At 42.4% G+C, this 19,475-nt stretch overlaps 1 protein-coding gene across 2 annotated transcripts; it reads left to right on the top strand.

Annotated features, from left to right (window-relative positions):
- Positions 1-1,998: 1,998 nt before the first annotated feature.
- On the top strand, positions 1,999-17,263 carry LOC106588974 (src-like-adapter). Of its 2 annotated transcripts, XM_045709441.1 has the most exons (9): positions 1,999-2,154; positions 3,427-3,899; positions 7,825-7,922; positions 8,195-8,291; positions 12,442-12,528; positions 12,708-12,811; positions 13,153-13,287; positions 14,064-14,196; positions 14,465-17,263. In XM_045709441.1, exons 3-9 carry the CDS (start codon positions 7,850-7,852, stop codon positions 14,679-14,681), a joined length of 846 nt encoding a protein of 281 aa, XP_045565397.1. In that variant the 5' UTR covers positions 1,999-2,154; positions 3,427-3,899; positions 7,825-7,849; the 3' UTR covers positions 14,682-17,263. The 2 variants fall into 2 exon arrangements, with proteins under 2 accessions (XP_045565397.1, XP_045565396.1); XM_045709440.1 differs by lacking the exon at positions 1,999-2,154 and having other exon boundaries at positions 3,327-3,899.
- Positions 17,264-19,475: the final 2,212 nt, after the last annotated feature.

The following is a 19,475-nucleotide window of genomic DNA, read 5'->3' as shown; positions in this document are numbered from 1 at the left end:
CTAATCAAAATTCAAATCTTAATTGGCCCATTTCAAACGATCCTTTTGTGAGGCGCAGCCGAGAAGTAGTTCTGTCTGTATGATGGCAAGTGGTGGGGCAGATAAACCAGATCCTCCATCATCATTTAAATCTCCAGTGTGGGAACATTTTGGCTTCCCAGAAGAAGCACATTGAACATAGTAGGAAATCAACTAAATGTATTGCATTTAGTAGGAAATCAACTAAATGTATTGCATTTAGTAGGAAATCAACTAAATGTATTGCATTTAGTAGGAAATCAACTAAATGTATTGCATTTAGTAGGAAATCAACTAAATGTATTGCATTTAGTAGGAAATCAACTAAATGTATTGCATTTAGTAGGATATCAACTAAATGTATTGCATTTAGTAGGAAATCAACTAAATGTATTGCATTTAGTAGGAAATCAACTATATGTATTGAATTTAGTAGACCATTCATTAATTTGCCAAAGATGATAAGACATGAACAAAATGCATAAGTGATTCGTATTTTCCTTCAACTTTCTGAAGGGTTTTCGCTATACCAAAACTGAACTGTGACCCCAAAACAACAATACGTCCCGAACCGTGGGTTTGGTGAACCGTTACACCCCTACTATTGAATATATCCAAACCAATTAAACAAGATCAGAATCTCTCAGATAAGGAGCATACAAACAAAGCACAATTTTTACATCCTGACAAAAATGTTAGGTTATTGCCCAGTTTATTTTAGTTCCAGACCACAATGATCATTTCCTTCCTACCTCAACAGTTACACCCGGCACCTGGCCCCACCTCTTGCACTACTTGGATATGAGCCTGTGTCGTTGTGTGTTTTTTTTGTTTATTATCCAAAGGAGAAATTAAAGATGTTAAAAATTGGAATTTACAATTGGCCCAGCGTCGTCCGGGTTTGGCCGGGGTAGGCCATCATTGTAAGTAATAATTTGTTCTTAATTGACTTGCCTAGTTAAATAAAGGTTAAAAACAAAATACATTTAAAAAAAAAATTATTGATAACCTATATTGGGTAGACCATGGAAAATCACATGGAGGGTTTTACGTTGTCAATAATATGGTGGATATTCTTTCTATAGGCGCTCTACTGCTTTGGGTTTTGAAACATTTGTTGAAAGGAACCTAAATACCTGCTGAAGGTGAAGAGATTAGCTGTGTTGTAAGACCTTAAAGTCTGTGGTATGTTCATATATCACTCAGTGTCTCTAACCTCAGGCCTCACACATGTGCAGGAAACCAGATTGAGAGTGCTGCAGTCCCACACTTGACCAGCATCAAACCAATACCTGCCAACTTCTGCTCTATGCAGTAGTGAGTCTCTCCTCTCCCTCAAGGCAATACAAGGATATCAAGTTCCAAAACAACTTCCAAAACTTCCTGAATTCCACGATCTTAGATAATGACGAGTTATAAAGGCAAATGAAGCTCAGTGTACTTTCAGAGACTATGTGCGCCATCTTTGACATCACTATAGACAAAAGGCTCAATAGAAATGTACTGACCATTTATCCTCCAATAAAAAGTCAGGAAGGTGTCAACAGAGCAAGATCTGATGGTTTCAAATGGACAGATCCAAGTATGTTGTGTGTGAACTATAGATACTTATTATTTAGGCATACTTCATGTAGATAGCATCTATATACCTCTGTTAAAAGCTAAAACTTCACATGAGTTTCACATTGACACTATTTTTGGCAAAAACAAGGCACCATATTTAATCAGAACTGGTTACTGGGGTAAAAAAATAAATAATAATTTCCAGAGCAGTGAGAAGAAATCCACTCATTGATCATTTTCAAACTTTTTTGATCTACACAGAGAAATGTGCACGTGACTACTTCACACACAAACACGTTACGTGTTACACATCCAAAGAGCAGACCTGTATCCTATTTGTGGGTAACGTTAATCTGTGACACACTGTCTAACAAACTCTCTCCATCCTACAGTTTAATCTACAACAGGCCTGTTGGACTGATAAGAAGACAGTCTAGGAGGAAAGGGCAGATCCACAGACTGTTATTAAAACCACCAGTAGAGAGGTAGAAAATACTCTTTATTGTGGACTGGAGAACTATAGGGCTTTGCTAAATGGAACATGGAAGGATGGAAAGAGACTTCAAGACAGTGGTGATGTATACAATAACATGTTGTGATTCTATTTCCTCCGGATTAAAGGTTTTGCTCTCCAAATGCAACACTGACCACACACACGGAGTCAGAGCCCCCTGTGTCTCTTCTTTGTTAGCTGCAACTTCAATACATTTGTGCTGGCATCAGCTAACCATTTAACCACAGTGCTATTGGCAAAAAAGCTTGCAGCAGCTAGCCATTTAACTACAGTGCTATTGGCAAAAAAGCTTGCAGCAGCTAGCCATTTAACCACAGTGCTATTTGGGAAAAAAGCTTGCAGCAGCTAGCCATTTAACCACAGTGCTATTTGGAAAAATAGCTTGCAGCAGCTAGCCATTTAACCACAGTGCTATTTGGAAAAATAGCTTGCAGTAGCTAGCCATTTAACCACAGTGCTATCTGGAAAAAAAGCTTGCAGCAGCTAGCCATTTAACCACAGTGCTATTTGGAAAAATAGCTTGCAGCAGCTAGCCATTTAACCACAGTGCTATTTGGAAGAATAGCTTGCAGCAGCTAGCCATTTAACCACAGTGCTATTTGGAAAAATAGCTTGCAGCAGCTAGCCATTTAACCACAGTGCTATTTGGAAGAATAGCTCGCAGCAGCTAGCCATTTAACCACAGTGCTATTTGGAAAAATAGCTTGCAGCAGCTAGCCATTTAACCACAGTGCTATTTGGAAAAAATAACTTGGCTCAATAGGTTCTTATATGAGTCTGCAGCTCGACCACACGTAGAAGGTGGTGACTGGTAGCTTCTGTTGGGCACACTAGCCAGCACAGGAGCCTTATGTAGAATATGAGAGAGAGAGATAATACTGATTACAAAGGATGACAGGGTTCAACAGAACATATACTGAAAAAATATTTAAATGCAACATGTAAAAACGGCATGTACTTTTAGTTAGTATGTTCTCTTAGTTCTTGTCTGTGAACTCGAACATTCTCATAGGTCTTTTGCTCTGTTTCACAATTTACCCACAATGCATCACATATTTGATGCTTTGGAACACGGTCAATGTGTGTGAGCCCAACCAGTGGCTTGTATCGTGACTGTGTGTGTGTGTGTGTGTGTGTGTGTGTGTGTGTGTGTGTGTGTGTGTGTGTGTGTGTGTGTGTGTGTGTGTGTGTGTGTGTGGCCAGAGGAAGTGCTCTTGCCTCACTGTGACAGTGCATCAGTTGAGGGTGTGAACTGTGAAACGCTGTCCGTGATTAGTAACAGTATATCAGTGTAGATGACATGCTCCCTCTGGCTTATCTCCAACACACAGAGCCAAAGACCATGTTCAACAAGGATCCCCTGCTACTGGCCCTCCAAGCCTGACGACTCCACAGGCCTCAGGATCCCCCTGCTACTGGCCCTCCAAGTCTGACGACTCCACAGGCCTCAGGATCCCCCTGCTACTGGCCCTCCAAGTCTGACGACTCCACAGGCCTCAGGATCCCCCTGCTACTGGCCCTCCAAGCCTGACGACTCCACAGGCCTCAGGATCCCCCTGCTACTGGCCCTCCAAGTCTGACGACTCCACAGGCCTCAGGATCCCCCTGCTACTGGCCCTCCAAGTCTGACGACTCCACAGGCCTCAGGATCCCCCTGCTACTGGCCCTCCAAGCCTGACGACTCCACAGGCCTCAGGATCCCCCTGCTACTGGCCCTCCAAGCCTGACGACTCCACAGGACTCAGGATCCCCCTGCTACTGGCCCTCCAAGCCTGACGACTCCACAGGACTCAGGAGCAGATAGGTGAGTTATTCAGGCTATATCACGCATTTATTGCAGTATATGTATGGTAGAAGTGTACTAAGCCTACATATCTGTGCTTAAAATATATGCTGTAGTAGTAACAACACACATTTTAAAAGGTAATTTACAGTCATGTAAAGTATCTGTACTTTACTTGAGTATTTATATTTTTGACTACTTTTACTTCACTACATTGCTAAAGACAATTGTACATACATACATTTTCCCTGATACCCAAAAGTACTCGTCACATTTTGAATGCTTAGCAGGACAGGAAATATTCAAATTAACACACATGTCAAGAGAACATCCCTGGTCATCCCTACTGCCTCCAATCTGGCGGACTCACTTAACAAATGCTTAGTTTGTAAATTATGTCTGAGTGATGGAGCTTGCCCTTGGCTATCCGTACATTTAAAAATCAAGAAAATGGTCCCATCTGGTTTGCTTAATAAGGAATATAAGGATTTATTTTTGATTCTTACACTACCGTTCAAAAGTTTGGGATCACTTAGAAATGTCCCTGTTTTTGAAAGAAAAACACTTTTTTTTGTCCATTAAAATAACATCAAATTGATCAGAAATACAGTGCAGACATTGTTAATGTTGTAAATGACTATTGTACCTGGAAATAGCAGATTTTTTTATGGAATATCTACATAGGTGTACAGAGGCCCGTTATCAGCAACCATCACTCCTTTGTTCCAATGGCACGTTGTGTTAGCTAATCCAAGTTTATCAATTTAAAAGGCTAATTGATCATTAGAAAACCCTTTTGCAATTATGTCAGAACATCTGAAAACTGTTGTTCTGACTAAAGAAGCAATAAAACTGGCCTTCTTAACACGGAACCCAAACCGGCTGCGCGCGTGCGCCATCGTGCGTACATTTATTTTGTCCCCCCAAAACAAACACGGCACACAGGTTAAAATATCAAAAGAAACTCTGAACCAATTACATTAATTTGGGGACAGGTTGAAAAGCATTAAACATTTATGTCAATTTAGCTAGCTTGCACTTGCTAGCTAATTTGTCCTATTTAGCTAGCTTGCTGTTGCTAGCTAATTTGTCCTGGGATATAAACATTAAGTTATTTTACCTGAAATGCACAAGGTACTCTACTTCGACAATTAATCCACATATAAAACGGTCAACCAAATCGTTTCTAGTCATCTCTCCTGACTTCTATTTTAGCCCTTGGCAACGCAGATGCTCGTTGGCGTGCGCGAGCAGTGTGGGTGCAATAATTGAATAGTATAGGCTTCTAAATTTATTCTGCAATGCTCGCGCAGGCTCAAAATGGCCAGAAACAAAAAACTTTCTTCTGAAACTCTTCTTAACAATGTCTACACTGTATTTCTGATCAATTTGATGTTATTTTAATGGACAAAAAATGTTGTTTTTCTTTCAAAAACAAGGACATTTCTAAGTGGCCCCAAACTTTTGAACGGTAGTGTATTTTTAAAACCAAATACTTTCAGACTTTTACTCAAGTAGTATTTTACTGGGTGACTTTCACTTTTACTTGAGTAATTTTCTGTTAAGGTATCTTTACTTTTACTCAAATATGACAATTGGGTACTTTTTCCACTGGTAATTTAGCCAGAAGTTATTTCTGACAATTACTGCTGGTCACATGTGGCCAAATATACTTTTTTACTCTGAATATAAATGGCATTGATGCACAGCATGAGAATAACTTGCTATCATATCATCCAAGTTAACCAAGATACATTATATATACAAAAGTATGTAGACACCCCTTCGGCTATTTCAGCCCAACCTGTTGCTGACAGGTGTATAAAATTGAGCACACAGCCATTGAATCTCCAAACACTACTAAAAAGCTCAGTGACTTTCATTGTGGCACCGTCATAGAATGCCAAATTTTGGGGCAGACGAATGCGTAGCGTGTAAAAATCGTCTGTCCTCGGTTGCAACACTCACCACAAGTTCCAAACTGCCTCTGGAAGCAACGTCAGCACAATAAATGCTGGTCGGGAGCTTCCTGAAATGGGTTTCCAAAACTGAGCAGCCGCACACAAGCCTAAGATCACCATGCGCAATGCCAAGCGTCGGCTAGAGTAGTGTAAAGCTCGCCGCCATTGGACTCTGGAGCAGTGGAAACACGTTCTCTGGAGTGATGAATCTCATTTCACAAGCTGGCATTCTGGGTTTGGCAGATGTCAGGAGAACGCTACCTGCCCAAATCCATAGTGCCAACTGTAAATTTGGTGGAGGAGGAATAAGGGTCTGGGGCTGTTTTTCATGATTCGGGCTAGGCCCCTTAATTCCAGTGAAGGGAAATCTTAACGCTGCAATATACAATGACATTCTAGACAATTCTGTGCTTCCAACTTTGTGGAAACAGTTTGGGGAAGACCCATTCCTGTTTCAGCATGACAATGCCCCCGTGCACAAAGCGAGGTCCATACAAAAATGGTTTGTCTAGATCGGTGTGGAAGAACTTGACTAGCCTGCACAAAGCCCTGACCTCAACCCCATCGAACACCTTTAGGATGAATTGGAACGCCGACTGCGAGCCAGGCCTAATTGCCCAACATCAGTACCCGACCTCAGTAATGCTCTTGTGACTGAACGGAAGCAAGTCCCCGCAGCAATGTTCCAACATCTAGTGAAAAGCCTTCCCAGAAGAGTGGAGGCTGTTATAGCATCTTAATGCCCATGATTTTCGAATAACATGTTCGACTAGCTGGTGTCCACATACATTTGGTAATGTAGTATATTATCTTCCGATTGTTTCCACCATGTCTCTGTTTCCTATGCTCTCTTCTCAACAGAGGGGCTATTGGTTACTATAGTTTTACTAATAGGGCCTATTATTTAATAGGGCGTATATTTATTTTGGGGTGTTCGGGGAGGGGGGGCAGAAAGACCTGACTACTAGAATTCTGAGCATTTTGGGTGTTATCAGTAAAAATAAAAACCTTCCCAATGGGGCAACCTCAGAGCAGGCTCAACTTGTGTGACTGCTCAAGCAATAGGGCTTAATGTCCATCCTGCTACTCCAGTTTACTACGGAACCCACTCCATAAGGTGAAGCTAAGATAGATAAGATAGATAGAAACCTGGAAAATATGAATTTAATCAGATTTCACCAACACATTGGGTTATGGGTAAAGTTAAAAACATGTTAGCTACACAATATATGAAAATAAGGGAGAGCCGCACACTCTAGGAGCTCAGATGCAAAAAAATTACTTTGCCATTGTAATTGTTTGTAAGCTTGTGTAGTCTAAAATGAATCTATGATCGTATGCTATCCATTTGTTTTTTTTGTATGCTGTTCTTTGTATGCCATTTTTATATTTGAGAATTAACCAATGATATTAGGCCACACTTGGCCATGATTACAGACACCTGTGTGTCTTTTGACACTATATAAATGAGTCATCTCGCAGTGTTTGATCATACCCTGATGAAGACAGCTTGGCTGTCGAAACGTGGGATATTACATTTTTGCATCTGAGCTCCTAGAGTGTGCGGCTCTCCCTTATTTTCAAGTTTTCTACTCCGCTAGCCAGCACCTCGCCTTAATAGTTGTGTGTTTCTTTTTCTTCTAGCTACACAATATAGCCACACAGGTGGACCTCCAAATTAGTCAACACATTTTGTAACATAAGTTAGAAAGAGGAAAGAAAGGGTACGATGGAAAGTTGTGCTTGACAGAGAGCCTGTCCTCAACTTCCCCATTTACTGTGAGTGTCCTGGTCGAGATAGCACTGTGGCCGTTAGTAGGAAGTTACAACACGTGTACACACACACACACACACACACACACACACACACACACACACACACACACACACACACACGGCTTCCCTGGCCAGAAATAGTAGGGAGAATGCGTGTTGATATGACTTGATGAATAGCTACTGTATGCCATCTGTCTGTGTGTCCTCAGAGCTTGACCCCATTGGAGTGCCACTATGGGGAATGTGATGAGGGGTGGGGAAAATAGGAACAAAACAAATACAAACTGCCATGACAATGCACTAAAGGGTAAGATTTAAAGTAATTATTTGCAATATCATACTGTAGTTTGTAAATATAATGTGATGAGGCTTTAACAGATATGATGATTACACTACAGTACTTGGAATTCAATCGACATACCCTTATCAAAATGTATAAATGTTTGATATCGTTCACTTGGAAGTCAATTAGAAGTAAAAGACAATTATTTCCCTCATGTCAGGAAATGCATCACTAAGTGTCGCCTGTGCTAATGTTGATGTCCATCTAATTGTGTAACATTGGTGGTTGCTGAGCAGGAGAAGACGACACACTTGTTGTTCTCCATGACTATCCTTTTCCAGACATCAGTGAGCCGATCTTCAAGATGGGAGAGAAGCTGAGGGTCTTGTCTCAGTAAGTACAGTCAATGCTTTATCTGTCTGTGAAAGCAATTACTGTATAAACCCGTGGTCTGCACATGTATTTTTTACCAGATAGGCCAGTTGAGAACAAGTTCTCATTTACAACTGCGACCTGGCCAAGATAAAGCAAAGCAGTGCGACAAAAACAACAACACAGAGTTACACATGGGATAAACAAACGTACAGTCAATAACACAATAGAAAAATCTGTATATAGTGTGTGCAAATTAAGTAAGGAGATAAGGCAATAAATAGGCCAATAGTTGCGAAGTAATTACAATTCAGCAATTTACACTGGAGTGATATATGTGCAGATGAGGATGTGCAAGTAGAAGTACTGGTGTACAACAGAGCAGAAAAACAAAAACAAATATGGGGATGAGGTAGGTAGGTGGTTGGATGGGCTATTTACAGATCAAATCAAATCAAATCAAATTTATTTTTATATAGCCCTTCGTACATCAGCTGATATTCTCAAAGTGCTGAACAGAAACCCAGCCTAAAACCCCAAACAGCAAGCAAAGCATGTGAAAGAAGCACGGTGGCTAGGAAAAACTCCCTAGGAAAAACTCCCTAGAAAGGCCAAAAACCTAGGAAGAAACCTAGAGAGGAACCAGGCTATGAGGGGTGGCCAGTCCTCTTCTGGCTGTGCAGGGTGGATATTATAACAGAACATGGTCAAAATGTTAAAATGTTAAAATGTTCATAAATGACCAGCATGGTCAAATAATAATAATCATAGTAGTTGTCGAGGGTGCAACAAGCACGTCCGGTGAACAGGTCAGGGTTCCATAGCCGCAGGCAGAACAGTTGAAACTGGAGCAGCAGCACGGCCAGGTGGACTGGGGACAGCAAGGAGTCATCATACCAGGTAGTCCTGAGGCATGGTCCTAGGGCTCAGGTCCTCCGAAAAGAAGAGAGAAAGAGAGAATTAGAGAGAGCATATTTAAATACACACAGGACACCGGATAAGACAAGAGAAATACTCCAGATGTAACAGACTGACCCTAGCCCCCGACACATAAACTACTGCAGCATAAATACTGGAGGCTGAGACAGGAGGGATCAGAAGACACTGTGGCCCCATCCGATGATACCCCGGACAGGGCCAAACAGGCAGGATATAACCCCACCCACTTTGCCAAAGCACAGCCCCCACACCACTAGAGGGATGTCTCCAACCACCAACTTACCGTCCTAAGACAAGGCCGAGTATAGCCCACAACGATCTCCGCCATGGCACAACCCAAGGGGGGGGGCGCCAACCCAGACAGGAAGACCACGTCAGTGACTCAACCCACTCAAGTGACGCACCCCTCCCATGGACGGCATGGAAGAACACCAGTAGGCCAGTGACTCAGCCTCTGTAAAAGGGTTAGAGGCAGAGAATCCCAGTGGAAAGAGGGGAACCGGCAAGGCAGAGACAGCAAGGGCGGTTCGTTGCTCCAGCCTTTCCGTTCACCTTCACACTCCTGGGCCAGACTATACTTAATCATAGGACCTACTGAAGAGATAAGTCTTCAGTAAAGACTTAAAGGTTGAGACTGAGTCTGCGTCTCTCACATTGGTAGGCAGACCATTCCATAAAAATGGAGCTCTATAGGAGAAAGCCCTACCTCCAGCCGTTTGCTTAGAAATTCTAGGGACAATTAGGAGGCCTGCGTCTTGTGACCGTAGCGTACGTGTAGGTATGTACGGCAGGACCAAATCGGAAAGATAGGTAGGAGCAAGCCCATGTAATGCTTTGTAGGTTAGCAGTAAAACCTTGAAATCAGCCCTTGCCTTAACAGGAAGCCAGTGTAGGGAGGCTAACACTGGAGTAATATGATCAAATTTTTTGGTTCTAGTCAGGATTCTAGCAGCCGTATTTAGCACTAACTGAAGTTTATTTAGTGCTTTATCCGGGTAGCCGGAAAGTAGAGCATTGCAGTAGTCCAGCCTAGAAGTAACAAAAGCATGGATTAATTTTTCTGCGTCATTTTTGGACAGAAAATTTCTGATTTTTGCAATGTTACGTAGATGGAAAAAAGCTGTCCTTGAAACAGTCTTGATATGTTCTTCAAAAGAGAGATCAGGGTCCAGAGTAACGCCGAGGTCCTTCACAGTTTTATTTGAGACGACTGTACAACCATCCAGATTAATTGTCAGATTCAACAGAAGATCTCTTTGTACCGATCACTGCAGCTGTACACAGATGGGCTGTGTACAGCTGCAGTGATCGGTGAGCTGCTCTGACAGCTGACGCTTTAAGTTAGTGAGGGAGATATAAATCTCCAACTTCAGTGATTTTTGCAATTCGTTCCAGTCATTGGCAGCAAAGAACTGTAAGGAAAGGCGGCCAAAGGAGGTGTTGGCTTTGGGGATGACCAGTGAAATATACCTGCTGGAGCGCCTGCTACGGGTGGGTGTTGCTATGGTGACCAGTGAGCTGAGATAAGGCGGCGCTATACCTAGCAAAGACTTATAGATGACCTGGAGCCAATGGGTTTGGCGACGAATATGTAGCAAGGACCAACCAACGAGCACATACAGGTCGCAGTGGTGGGTAGTATATGGGGCTTTGGTGACAAAACGGATGGCACTGTGATAGACTGCATCCAATTTGCTGAGTAAAGTGTTGGGGGCTATTTTGTAAATGACATCGCAGAAGTCAAGGATCGGTAGGATAGTCAGTTTTACGAGGGTTTGGCAGCATGAGTGAAGGAGGCTTTGTTGTGAAATAGGAAGCCGATTCTACATTTAACTTTGGATTGGAGATGCTTAATGTGAGTATGGAAAGAGAGTTTACAGTCTAGCCAGACACCTAGGTATTTATAGTTGTCCACATATTCTAAGTCAGAACCGTCCAGAATAGTGATGCTAGTCGGGTGGGCGGGTGCGGGCAGCGATTGGTTGAAGAGCATGCATTTAGTTTTACTTGCATTTAAGAGCAGTTGGAGGCCACGGAAGGAGAGTTGTATGGAATTGAAGCTCGTTTGGAGGTGTGTTAACAGTGTCCAAAGAAGGGCCAGAAGTATACAGAATGGTGTCATCTGCATAGAGGTGGATCAAAGAATCACCCGCTGCAAGAGTGACATCATTGATATATACAGAGAAAAGAGTCGGCCCGAGAATTGAACCCTGTGGCACCCCCATAGAGACTGCTAGAGGTCCGGACAACGGGGGGGGGGCTTGGTGGGCCAGTTGCTGCGGGGGGTACAGAGCTGTTGGCTGGGGTTGGGTTGGGTTAGCCAGGTGGAAAGCATGGCCAGCCGTAGAGAAATGCTTATTGAAATTCTCGATTATCGTGGATTTATCAGTGGTGACAGTGTTTCCTAGCCTCAGTGCAGTGGGCAGCTAGGAGGAGGTGCTTTTACTCTCCATGGACTATACAGTGTCCCAAAACTTTTTGGAATTAGTGCTGCAGGATGCAAATATCTGTTTGAAAAAGCTAGCCTTTGCTTTCCTAATTGACTTTATGTATTGGTTCCTGACTTCCATGAAAAGTTGCATATCGCGGGATATTATTCGATGCTAGTGCAGTACGCCACAGGGTGTTTTTGTGCTGGTCAAGGGCAGTCAAGTCTGGAGTGGACCAAGGCCTATATCTGTTCTTAGTTCTAAATTTTTTGAAAGGGGGATGCTTATTTAAGATGGTGAGGAAAGTACTTTTAAAGATAAATGTACTAAACACTTCCTAGAGCAGAAATTGATAGATGCACAGTTACAGAGCACATGAGGTTGGTGGCACCTTAATTTGGGAGAACGGTCTAGTGGTAACAACTGGAGTAGAATAGGTGGAATGGTATCACATACATGGTTTCCAGGTGTTCGATGCCATTCCATTTGCTCCGTTCCGGACATTATTATGAGCCGTTCTCCCCTTAGCGGCCTCCTGTGTTATAGACATAGATATCGAGATGACACAGGACGACACACAAAAACTCCCGCAAGCCACAGTGCAAACCAAAATACAATACAAAGCTATGCAACATTACAATACAAAACTGTGCAAGCAATAACATGCACAATAGAGAATGAACACATTAGGGGAAATGAGATGTATAGCACTATTGTCTTGCAGCTTTAATACAATATGGGGAACTACAATTTCAGATTATTTTCAGTCACATTTCCCCTTTTAATTTGTGTGCTTTCTTTAGGGAAGGTAACTGGTGGAGAGTCCGGTCTGGCCAATCAGGAAGGGAGAACTACATCCCTAATAACTATGTTGCCAAAGTCTACCATGGGTAAGCATGGTTGTCTCCCACTGCTTAACATTCAGTCTACAAAGATTCATATAGAGACTAAAATGTTTCGTAAGTGTCAATAGAATTAAATGATAAATTAGTTGCAACCAGAAAGACTATCGCATCATAATATAATATGCCTACTGTATATCATATAGTATGTACATGTATGTTCTAAGATGGTTGTTTGAGGGAGTGGCGAGGCAGAAGGCTGAAGAACTACTTCGCCTCCCTGGAAACAGAGTGGGATCCTTCATGATCAGAGAAAGCACACAGCAGAGAGGTGAGCCCATGACTTTTTAAAGCCCTACCAAGTTATACAGGAGGTCGGTAGGATGGTAGTAGATGGGTATCTATGAGGATCTATTTAGGCCTACAGATGTAGGAGCTTCATTGGATCACCCTGTTGCAGGAGAATTTTCAAACTTGTAGTATGTTTGAGATTTAAAAAGGCTTCTGAAGTTTGTCATTTCCACTTTGACATTTTAGACTTGATTTTCCCTTACGAACAACGCACAATCAACCCCTACGTAATAATTCAAATTTCCTGTTGCTGCAGTATTATTTCCTGCTGTAGGAAACTAGCTCAAAATAAGATATTCCATCTGTATATTGTACGTGCAGGTGTCTACTCCATGTCTGTAAAGCACAGATCCATCAAGCACTATAAAATCTATCGCTTGGAGAACAACGGCTGGTACTATATCTCTCCTCGTCTGACATTCCAGTGCCTGGAAGAGATGGTCAACCACTACTGTGGTGAGTCTAAAACAGAGACAGACACACTGAAAATAACCTCAAGCATTTTTAAATAGATTTCTTCTTATCAGATGCTTGCTACGTTCCGTTGTGCTTTGGCCTAGAGTACACACTAAGAACAAGACAGGAAGTGATGGTTTTGTTGCTGATGACCATGTGGACATATTTTTACTGAGTCTAGGTCTTTCATATTGACTGTAACATGAATGTTTTAGAAGGCAGATGTTTGTGTTTGTGTGTGTGCTCGCGTGTATTTATGTTCATGGCACGAGCATTTGTGAGCACATATGCTTGTTTATATGGGGATGTCTATATGTCTGTGTCTAACACGGGGGACTGTCTATATGTCTGTGTCTAACATGGGGGATGTCTATATGTCTGTGTCTAACATGGGGGATGTCTATATGTCTGTGTCTAACTCGGGGATGTCTGTGTCTAACATGGGGGATGTCTATATGTCTGTGTCTAACTCGGGGATGTCTATATGTCTGTGTCTAACTCGGGGATGTCTATATGTCTGTGTCTAACTCGGGTATGTCTATATGTCTGTGTCTAACTCGGGGATGTCTGTGTCTAACAGTGGGGACTGTCTATATGTCTGTGTCTAACATGGGGGATGTCTATGTCTGTGTCTAACACGGGGGACTGTCTATATGTCTAACATGAGGGACTGTCTATATGTCTGTGTCTAACACGGGGGACTGTCTATATGTCTGTGTCTAACACGGGGAGGTCTATATGTCTGTGTCTAACACAGTCCATCTCTGATCTCCTAGACTCTGCAGATGGGCTGTGCTGTGTTCTCACTGGCCCGTGTCTGTGTGGGACCGCCAACCTCCTCGACACCACCACTCAGCCACCCCCTGTAGTGATGCGCCACAATAACTTTGACTGGAAGAAAGTAGACAGGTACGGACTCATAGTTCAGTAGTTTAGAGTCTATCATCATTGTTGCTCTCAGATCTCTCCAATTATCCAATGAAATTGTAGTCCTGCTTTTGACTTGGCCAATGGAAAACTTGGCTTGCGGGAACACTTGACAGATGTGACTCTGCATCCTGAATCCTGATGATGATTGGCTCAAACACGTTTAAATCACCTCTCTCTCTCTCGCACTCTCTCTTTCGCTCTCTCTTTCGCTCTCTCTTTCGCTCTCTCTCTCTCTCTCAATCAAAAGGAAAGACCTGATCAGTGCAGGGGCTCCCCAGGGGCAGCAGAACAGGGACACCATGGTGAGCTATGGAGTCAGGAACAGCATCGCCTCTTACCTCTCTCTTGCCGGGGCTCCGGGCCCTAGACAGCAGCAGAAGAACCACAAGAAGAAGAATAAATCCGTCTACGTCACCTCCCACAGTCTCAGCCATATGGACCTGGAGGAGGACTATGATACGTAGTGGCCTGCATAGGCCAGTGGTTCTCAAACCTCTCTTTGGGGACCCCCAGACGTCCATGTATTTTATCTATTCCAGAGCTAGCACACTTGATTCAACTTGTCAACATGTACTTGACTAGGTGAATCACGTCAGCTAGTAAGGGCTATAACAAAATTGTGAAACGTCTGGGGGTCCCTGGGGAGAGGTTTGGGAAGAACTGGCCTAGGCTACCAGATTCGGCATGGGTTCGAATCCAAACAACTGCCTTTCTGACTTGCTATCTTTCTTGTCGCCTCTTCACTCTCCTATCTCAGTAACAGAAATGAAGCCCACAGAAAATACATTTAAAAAAAGACTATGAGACTTAGAGGAGCAACAGCTCAAGGACCCAGACTGCGACACAGAAATTAGCACTTTGAACCATGGAACTGGATAAACTAAAAAAAATGATTCTGATCTCGACACCCAGAACCAAATCTTGCTTGCACGCTGGCCAGAGTCCCTATTTAAATGTTAACCTCTGTTACGAGATACTATGTTTTCCTCCAATACACACACTGGTCCTTATCTGAGCCTTTGGGATTGAACTGATAAGGAATTGGAAGCTCAGTGGGAAAAATCAACAGTGAAGTTGAGGTCCGTCCAGAGTCCAGAGCACTGACGAGTGTCCTGCAAAAGTACAACACATGTTAGCATCATGACAGTCGTACATCATGACAGTCGATAAAATATTTGAATGCTGTGTTGTGGGTGTTTGTGTGAATGTGTAATATTCTGGGGAAAGAAAAATGGAAGGAAAGGAGAATACTTAGACAGCTGCACAACTGAATGCATTCAACTGAAAATGTGTCTTCCACATTTAACTCTGAATCAGAAAGGTGCGGGGGGCTGCCTTAAATCGACGCCATCGGCGCCCGGGGAGCAATTGTTGTTATTGTAGATGTGTGTGTCTGTCGACGTGTGTAAATGTCAATGGTTACCAGCTTCAGAAGCTTTAGCCTAACCCCTTGCAAAGTGATTTCTGTCGAGTTCATCTTGTTCATATAAATAAAAGTAAGGTATTGTATAATCTCGGCAAACCAGAACCAAATCTTGTGTGTGATCTGGCCAGCTCTTCTGTCACGACTCACGAGAGACTAGTGAGTACATACTGTTTCAAATTATTTCTGGAAGGGCTATGGAGAGTTACGTCCAAAGAAGCTAGAACTGCACGCAGATGATAAAACATCACAAAGATGACTGCCCAGAACAAGTTGTCCTCTTGAAAGTAACCCAGGGCTTCAAGCCTGCACCAAATTGAATAGGAATCAACATAGCATTCCCGAATCCAAGCAAACATTCGAGAAAACAGCACAGTTTAAAGGTTCTGATTTACCTCAGTCTGAGTCTGTGTATTGTCTAGTGTGTTGTTGTTGTGGCTGATTGTCTCGCCAAGGCCTTATGGCGGCCATATGTGAAGCTGATTAGTTCATTGTTACTGTGAAAGCTGCTGTCTTATCTTAGGATGTGAACTAATCAACTCTGTCTGATGCAATGATAATGCAACAGATCAATTCCAATTGTCTCAATTGTGTTGTGGGGAAGTAAAGCAACAATGTCCCATAACTAAGATGTACAACCACAATGGACTTATCATACCTCTGTCTTCACAACTTCCTCATTATCACTTAAAGGGATACTTCTGGATTTTGGCAATGAGTCCTTTTATCTATGTCCCCAGAGTCAGATGAACTGGTTGATAACATTTTTATATCTCTGTGTGCAGTTTGAAGGAAGTGGCAGACTAGCACTTGCGCAATTGCTACCTAGCATTAGCATAATGCCTGGAAGTCTATGGTATCTGCTAGCATCTTAGCAGATACACATAGACTTCCAGTCATTGCACATAACGCTAGTTAGCATTGACTCGCAAAACTACCTATAAAGTCCTTCATACTGGACATAGTGGCATAAAAATGGTTTCCACCAGTTCATCTGACTCTGGGGAAGTAGATAAAATGCCTCATTACCAAAATCCTGAAGTATCCCTTTAAGGCCTCAAACTGACCAATATCCAAGCATGGGAACATGGCTTAACCCTTGTATAAAGTACTTCCTGAATAGCTCTGAGAATGCAAGTCTGAAGCAGGGAACCATGTTCAGTAGTCGTGTAGTATTCTAAGGAGAAACCCTATCCATGCTGATAAGATGTCTAGAAGTGACTAAAGTTTATACAGTGAACTTTGCCAGCATAACCCAACATTGGATATTTTAAACATTATGAGGAAGTTTACGAGGAACCTTATGACTGTCCATTCTTCCACTTTCCTCAAGGCAATCACCAGTGAAATCCAGAAAAGAACAAGATGAGTATTACTTATGAACTTGGCAGGCTACAAATGTTGTATCTGGAACCCATTGAAGCTACAAAGTCAGCAACATGGCCATACAGTTCATTAGATTTCATGAGATTTCTCAGTCACCTGTAGGAACTCCTCACAGTGAGAGCTGACTCCTTGTTACAAACTCAGCACTTTCTCATTATTGAATTCACGACGGGATCAAATATTTGTTTTGTCTGCTTTTAATGCCCCCATTAAATATCTGCAAGGCCAACTAAAACAGCTGATTGTGTGTGTGTGAATATTTGTGAGAGAGAGAGAGTCCGTGTCTGTGTGTACAGTGGCTTGCGAAAGTATTCACTCCCATTTTTCCTATTTTGTTGCCTTACAACCTGGAATTCAAATGTATTTTTTGGGGGGGTTGTATTTGATTTACACTACATGCCTACCACTTTGAAGATGCAAAATATTTTTTCTTGTGAAACAAACAAGAAATAACGCAAAAAAACTCAAACCTTGAGCATGCATAACTATTCACCCCTCCAAAGTCAATACTTTGTAGAGCCACCTTTTGCAGAAATTATAGCTGCACGTCTCTTGGGATGTCTCTATAAGCTTGGCACATCTAGACACTGGGATTTTTGCCCATTCTTCAAGGCAAAACTGCTCCAGCTGACCTGTTTGGAGAGCTCCTTAGTCTTCATGGTGCCGCTTGCTTGGTGGTGGCCCTTGCTTAGTGGTGTTGCAGACTCTGGGGCCTTTCAGAACAGGTGTGTGTGTGTGTATATACTGAGATCATGTGACACTTAGATTGCACACAGGTGGACTTTATTTAACTAATTATATGACTTCTGAAGGTAATTGGTTGCACCAGATCTTATTTAGGGGCTTCATAGCATGGGGGTGAATACATATGCACGCACCACTTTTCCATTTTAAGTTTTTATTTATTTTTTGAAACAAGTACATTTTTGAATTTGACGTCACCAATTTTGATTATTTTGTGTATGTCCATTACATTAAATCCAAATAAAATCATTTTAAATTACAGGTTGTAATGCAACAAAATATTGAAAAATGCCAAGTGGGATGAATGCTTTTGCAAGGCACTATGCATGTGTGAAACAGTTGGTGCCTGTACTTTGCATTATGAGCGGGGCAGGCCTGAACAGCTGCTTGAAGCCACATCATACAGTCTTCTATACAGTCATCTATACAGTCAGGGAAAGCCATTAAACGGATTACTAGCTGCCTCATAATTTTAGCAGAGCAGATGGATGCTGATGCTGTGGTGTCAACACAACAGCCTCTGCTAGTCTGGTTTCATTACTGTTTGTAGCATTAGTTAACGTCATTGCTAAAGCATCACCTGTCTGGTGATGTAGATTTCTGCTTGTCAGCTTGTCAGTTTTGTTCATTCAGTGTATTTCCCTCCAATGTGACAAGCCCTTTCCCTTTTCCATGGATTTCACATTTTCACAAGCAAACATCTAACAAGAAATGACAGCATTTCCCAGAAATCCCAGAAATGTTTAAGTGTTTAACAAATGCAGATTTGTTAAAGGAATACCTCAATGCTCTGCCAACGATCACACAGACGTGAGGATGTGTCGACCAAAACAATAGAACATGACAGGCGAAGAGAGCAGAAGACAGGATCAATTCAACATGAACAAACTGAAGAACTGGACATCCTCACAGGATAGTACATGTTGTCTTCTATCCCAGCAGAACCTCAAGACCGACTCTGTTTCAGATGGGAGTAGAAATCCTGTGAATATAACAAACTACACACTCTCCTCTTCTCTCCTGTTCTCTTCTTTTCTCTCATCTTCTCTCATCTTCTCTCACCTTCTCTCCTCTTCTGTTCTCTCCTTTCTCCCCTCTCCGCTTTCCTTCTCTTCTCTCCTCTTCTCTACTCCTACAGTTCTGATTTCACCGTTCTATAACAAACTATACACTCTCGTCTTCTCTTCTCTACTCCTACAGTTCTGATTCCACCGTTCTATAACAAACTAATCACTCTCTTCTCTCCTCTCCTCTCCTGTTCTCTTCTCTCCTTTCTCTCCTCTTATTTTCTCTCCAATTCTCTTCTCTCCTCTTCTCCTCTCTCCTTTCTCTCCTCTTATTTTCTCTCCAATTCTCTTCTCTCCCCTTCTCTTCTCTCCTTTCTCTCCTCTTCTCTTCTTTTCTCTCGTCTTCCTTTCTAATCTCTTCTCCTACAGTTCTGATTCCACCGTTCTATAACAAACTACACACTCTCCTCTTCTATTCTATTCTATTCTATTCGATTCTATCCTCTCCTCTCCTCTCCTCTCCTCTCCTCTCCTCTCCTCTCCTCTCCTCTCCTCTCCTCTCCTCTCCTCTCCTCTCCTCTCCTACAGTTCTGATTCCACCGTTCTATTCCTGTGGTCTCTTTGATGTCACACTGTATCTAAAGCACCAAGGAAAACAATGAATGAGAATGAAAACAAAGGAACGCTGATGGATTCAG

Source organism: Salmo salar, chromosome ssa27 (genome assembly GCF_905237065.1).
Source record: "Salmo salar chromosome ssa27, Ssal_v3.1, whole genome shotgun sequence".
In the NCBI taxonomy this organism is placed as follows: Eukaryota; Metazoa; Chordata; class Actinopteri; order Salmoniformes; family Salmonidae; genus Salmo; species Salmo salar.
The sequence above is the reverse complement of the archived record's forward strand: the minus strand, read 5'-3'. Positions and strand labels throughout refer to the sequence as shown.